At 49.7% G+C, this 6,000-nt stretch overlaps 1 protein-coding gene across 4 annotated transcripts in view; it reads right to left on the bottom strand.

Annotated features, from left to right (window-relative positions):
* Positions 1-5,240, bottom strand: part of KRR1 (KRR1 small subunit processome component) — a 28,074-nt gene extending 22,834 nt beyond the window's left edge. Inside the window, exons 1-2 of one of the 4 annotated variants that reach the window (XM_032978170.2) lie at positions 5,137-5,240; positions 1,340-1,548 (exon numbers count right to left, since the gene is read on the bottom strand). In XM_032978170.2, the coding sequence (XP_032834061.2) occupies positions 1,340-1,548; positions 5,137-5,185 (258 nt within the window). In that variant the 5' untranslated portion in view covers positions 5,186-5,240. Of the gene's footprint in view, positions 1-1,339; positions 1,549-4,667; positions 5,096-5,136 lie in introns of those variants that run through there. The other 3 variants (XM_032978171.2, XM_076054249.1, XM_076054248.1) reach the window with 3 other exon arrangements.
* Between the last annotated feature and the right edge of the window lie 760 nt (positions 5,241-6,000).

Below are 6,000 nucleotides of genomic sequence, written 5' to 3' on the forward strand. Positions count from 1 at the left end.
GAACGGTACACGAGGGGGTGGGTGGCCAGCACCACGCCCGACCGCCTTTGTCTCCCCAGTGGCGATGTTTACACACTGCACCAGGTACTCATTTGAGGCTGAGTCGACCTAGGGGAGGCCCATGACCGGTTCAGATAATCGTCACTGGTGTTGGCCATGAGCGGGAATCAAACCCAGGTTGCCGGGTTCATAGCGCAGCGCAGCGCTAACCGCTACACTACCGCTCCCCCAGAAGTACACACACAGGACACACACACACAGGAGTACACACACACAGGACACACACAGGAGTACACACACACAGGACACACACACACAGGAGTAAACACACACACAGGACACACACACACAGGACACACACACAGGAGTACACACACAGGACACACACACACAGGACACACACACACAGGAGTACACACACAGGAGTAAACACACACAGGAGTAAACACACACAGGACACAACACACACAGGACACACACACACAGGAGTACACACACAAGAGTACACACACAGGACACACACACACAGGACACACACACAGGACACACACACAGGAGTACACACACAGGAGTAAACACACACAAGAGTAAACACACACAAAGGACACACACACAGGAGTACACACACAGGACACACACACACAGGAGTACACACACACAGGACACACACACACACAGGAGTACACACACACACAGGAGTACACACAGGACACACACACAGGAGTACACAGACACAGGAGTACACACACACAGGACACACACACACAGGACACACACAAAGGACACACACACAGGAATACACACAGGAGTACACACACAGGAATACACACAGGAGTCACACACAGGACACACACACAGGACACACACACAGGAGTACACACACACACAGGACACACACACACAGGACACACACACACACAGGACACACACACACAGGAGTACACACACACAGGACACACACACAGGAGTACACACACACAGGAGTACACACACAGGAGTACACACACAGGACACACACACACAGGAGTACACACACACAGGAGTACACACACACAGGAGTACACACACACAGGACACACACACACAGGAGTACACACAGGACACACACAGGAGTACACACACACACAGGAGTACACACACACAGGACACACACACACACAGGACACACACACAGGACACACACACACACAGACACTCACACAGGACACACACAGGAGTACACACACAGGAGTACACACACAGGAGTACACACACAGGACACACACACACACAGGACACACACAGGAGCACACACGCGAGTACACACACACACAGGACACACACACGCGAGTACACTCACGTGCTCGGCGAGGGCGTTCTGCACGAGCGGCCAGCACTCCTTGAGGTAGGCCTCACGGTACTTGGGGAAGAGTGTGGCGAAAGAGCTCTCCTCCAGCAGGCCGCTGGGGTTGTCCTCGCGCGTGAACCCCGGCTCCTTCCAGCCATCGGGGACCGTCAGCAGATCCTCCTCCTCCTCCTCTTCTTGCTTCTTCTTCTGCTTCTCCACTGCTGGATGGGTGGGGTGGGTGGGTCAGGGTCGGACACGTAAAATGAATACTTGAGAGGACACCCAACCAGACATATTCACTCAACGCACAAGGACCTGAGCCCGACCTCCTCCTCTTGCGTAGATTTGCAGGGCGCTTCAAGAGAAATGTTTCAACACTCGCGAGAATTTGCAACAAGGACGCCAAGAGAAATGACCTGCCTCCGGGGGCTCTGCAGCCCACCGGGAGAAGATTCCAGGCGTGCGTTGACAATGATGGCGAACTAATGGCGACTCGTTGACTTTTCTGAAGCCCTAAACATCACATTTGTTCTAGATTTGAAGCTTTCGTGACTGCAAGGAATCACACTCTTTGGGTTGTTGTTGTTTTTTTCCGGTAAAGTCACGTAGGTAAAACAAAAAATCAATAAAAGAGCCGTTTTCATTTATTTTTTACTTTATTTATTTTTTTACCTATGTCACTTTACCGGAAAAAAAAACGAAGAGTATATCACATTCATATTCTTGGATCTTTCGGCAAAGTCACGTAGAAGGTAAACAATAAAATAATACAAATATCAAACAATAAAATTCTCACGACGTTTCGACTGAAACACAAGCAATCATCATCAGGTGTGAAAACCACAGCAATTTTCTTGCTGGTAGGTAATTTTCTTGCTGTGGTTTTCACACCTGATGATGATTGCTTGTGTTGCAGTCGAAACGTCGTGAGAATTGTATTGATTTATATTTTTATTATTTTATTGTTTACCTTCTACGTGACTTTACCGAAAGAACCAAGAATATGAATCCCTGCAGTGACGAAAGCTTTAAATCTTAATTTATATTACATTTGTTATTCACCTTTAGTCTCTGGTCTGACACTGGCGGTGAGGCTGGGCCGTAGAGAAGGCAGCCGTCTCTGGTGTAGGCCAATCCGTTTCAAAGACAATGATGCATCGTAGACTATTATCAGAGACATGTACGTTTGCATGCTCACCATAAGTACCGTGTGCGGTTAATGCAGTAACTTTATTCCTTGCAAAAGTTTTCTATTTGTTGTTTGAACATCTTAAACCCGCAACTGTTTTATTATTACACGCTTTTATTTAACTCGCTGTCTGTTGTTGTATCCTCAAATCTTGTAACTTAATTTTAACCCACTTCCCAATGTGGTATCGTCTGAAAACTCGGTATACTTATGTCATCCTGATGACAATACGATAGTCTATCATAAAATATAAAAAACATGTATTTTAAACATTACTTTTTTATATTTTATGTTTCGGCCTGGGTCTCATTGTCCAAGGTAAGCTGACGTTGGCTGTAGTTGGCCACGGTCCCCTTACGTTGTGTCAAACTTCGGGGCCACTTCCTGGAAGTCGTGGATTTCTTCCATTACTAGTGCATTTAATTAAAGCGTGTTTTTTTTTAAAGTTTTTTTTTAAAATATTACTTATTTCCCAGAAAGGGCAAAAACCTCTTCTTCTTCTTCAGGAAAATGACGATTGCTTGTGTTGCGATCGAAACGCTGGAGCCTTTTTGTATCATTGTTTTGTTCTACGTGACTTTATCGAAAGGCCCGAAGAACATGAATTCATGCAGTCACGAAAGCTTTAAGTCAACCTCTCTTCTTCATCTTAAAACCACACAACTCCTATTTTATAGCGAAAACATAAACTAAACATCATGGTACCTCCTTTGCCAGTACCAAACTATGAGAATAGAGGGTTTCCACTTCTTTCTTGGCAACACAACAAGCTGTGTTGAGATGTTAAAACACCAAACCGAAACCTTTTTACAAGGAATCGTGTTACTACGTTAACCACAATGCTTGTGGTCAGAATACAAACAAAAAACGCACTCTGATAATATATAATGGCATTGTCCTTGAAACTGATTGGTCCACACCAGACAGCTTTCTTTAGAGCCTCGTCTCAAACGGCGTTAGAGACCAGAGGACTAAAACAATGCATATACTGTCAGAGTATATTCTTGGTTCTTTAGGTAAAGTCACGTATATGGGAAATAATAAAAATAAAATACAATTATCACGACGTTTCGATTGCAACACAAGTAATCATCATCAGGTGTGAAATCCACAGCAATAATTTTTTTAAACGCCACTTTTTTAAAAAAAAATGTTCTTGCTGTGGTTTTCACACCTGATGATGATTGCTTGTATTGCAATCGAAACGTCGTGAAAATTTTATTGTTTTATATTTTTATTATTTTCCCTTCTACGTGGTGACTTTACCGAAAGAACCAAGAATATGAATCCCTGCAGTCACGAAAGCTTTAAATCGAAATCTCTCAAGAGTGTGTGTATTTTGTTTGCATTCTGACCACAAGCATTGTGGTTAACGCAGACGTGATTCCTTGTAAAAAGGTTTCAGTCTGCCGTTTTAACATCCCGACGACACGACTGTTTGGTTGCTAGAAAAAAAAAGAGGGGGGTAAACCTCGATTCTCAATAACTAAACACCCCCCTCCAATCCGCCCGTGTTTCCCTTCTCTCCTTAAACCTCGATTCTCAATAACTAAACACCCCCCTCCAATCCTCCCGTGTTTCCCTTCTCTCCCAACTTCATTGCGACCGACGTGTCGAACAATAACACCAACAACAATAACACCAACAACAATAACACCAACAACAACCTATAACGCCCGTGAACAAATTCGCGCGGCAATCATTCGCTACAAGCACCTCTGCGCCTTCACACAACCGGCCACCACAGGCACCAGCCGTGGTGAAGTATGGTCAAACGAAAAACCGCAACGCGTACCGGGGGGGGTAGGAGGAGCGCCCATCCAGCAGTGGAGTGGCAACAGCTGCGGAACCGCCGCGTCTCTGGCACGGCCACGTGGGCCCTAGGGGACCCCCCCCCCCCTAGGGAACCCCCCCAGGGCCCCCCCCCTAGAGGACCCCCTCCCCCTAGAGGACCCCCCCCAGGGGACCCCCCCTCACGGGACGTAGTGTAGGTGTGTGTGTGTGTGGGGCCACACTTAAGAGACCCCCATTCGTACCCCCTAGCTAAGCCCCCTCGGAGACCCCTTGAGACGCGAGGGCTGGGGGGGGGGGGACGATGCCATCGACACCAGCCGTGGTGAAGTATGGTCAAACAAACACCGCAACGCGTACCTGGAGGTGGGGGGGTAGGTAGGGGGGTGGAACGCTCATCCAGCAGTGGAGTGGCAGCGGCTATCGGACCCCCGCTCGGCAGCAGCATCTCGGCACGGCCACGTGCTGCGGAATGTCGGAGACGCCGTGGGCCCTAGGGGGACGCCTCCCCCCCCCCACTACGGGACGTAGTGTAGGGGTGTGCGTGTGTGGGGGGCCACACTTAAGAGACCCCCACACGCCTCGGTACCCCTTAGCCAAGCCCCCTCGGAGACCCCTTGAGACGCGACGGGGGTCCTGTTCGGGCCTACCGAGCGCCTGGAAAGCCCTGCGGTAATGCCAAGACGCCACTCGTGGTTCTCGCAGCAACAACAACAACAAAAACACCTCGAAAGGCGGGAAGGGGGGGGGGCACGGGGACACCCCTCTGAGGAGGACCCCCTTGGCACCCTGAGCCCCCCTGAGGGCCCCCTCGCTGCACTTTACCCACCGGGATCGGCCCCGCCACGCCGCCGGCTCCGCTCGCTCGCCTCCATCATCCCAGCGAGGATCCGGTTCCTGTGCGGATCCGGATCCACGACCCCAAACCCCAACCACCCCTAGACTCTACCCACCCCCGTGACCCCCCACCCCCCCCAACCTCCCCACCGCCCCAACCCCCCCACCCCCCCGACCTCCGCACTCACCAAACCCCAACCCCCCCACCCCCCCAACCCCCCCACCCCCCCCACCCCCCAACGTCAGGAATCACATTTACAAATCCAGTTCTGTTCAGCACTCATCTTCTGCTTTGGAGTCTATCTCTTATTAGTGTGTTCTCTTTTTTTTTTGGGGGGGGGGGAGGGGTGAGGAAGGAAGATTTAATGAACCGGTAACCGCTTCGAGATATCGGTTACCGGTTCGGGGAAGTCATCCAGCCAGCATAAAGCCCGCCTGCCCCCCCCTCCCCAAACCCGTGACGGGTTGGCACAACCCAGACGCGTGGGACCTCGTTCATCCAGCAGTGGAGTGGAATTTTTGCTGGTTCGTTCCAGGGGGGTAAGGGTCAGACATTTGTGACGATATCAAACTAAAAACTTCTGTTTGCCAAACCGCAGGTGTCTTGAGCACACTGCACAGGTACGGAATCTCATCCACACCCTCTCTCTCTCTCAGCGGCCGCTCCATTTACTCACGGGAAGTTTTGAGAGGGCGGAGTGTTTGACGACTAAATGCTCAGCCATGTGCTTGTTAATCTAAATTGTCTTACGGTTGTTGTCGTTGTTGTTGTTGGCGGCGGCTTGCACCGCATTGTGATTTTTGGCACACAGCGTTTTAACACTTTTTTTTTATATTTGCCGGTTTAATCCAGGAT

The sequence above is a fragment of the Petromyzon marinus genome, chromosome 65 (genome assembly GCF_048934315.1).
Source record: "Petromyzon marinus isolate PM22_M1 ecotype Great Lakes invasive population chromosome 65, UKy_Petmar_22M1.pri1.0, whole genome shotgun sequence".
Lineage (NCBI taxonomy): Eukaryota > Metazoa > Chordata > Hyperoartia > Petromyzontiformes > Petromyzontidae > Petromyzon > Petromyzon marinus.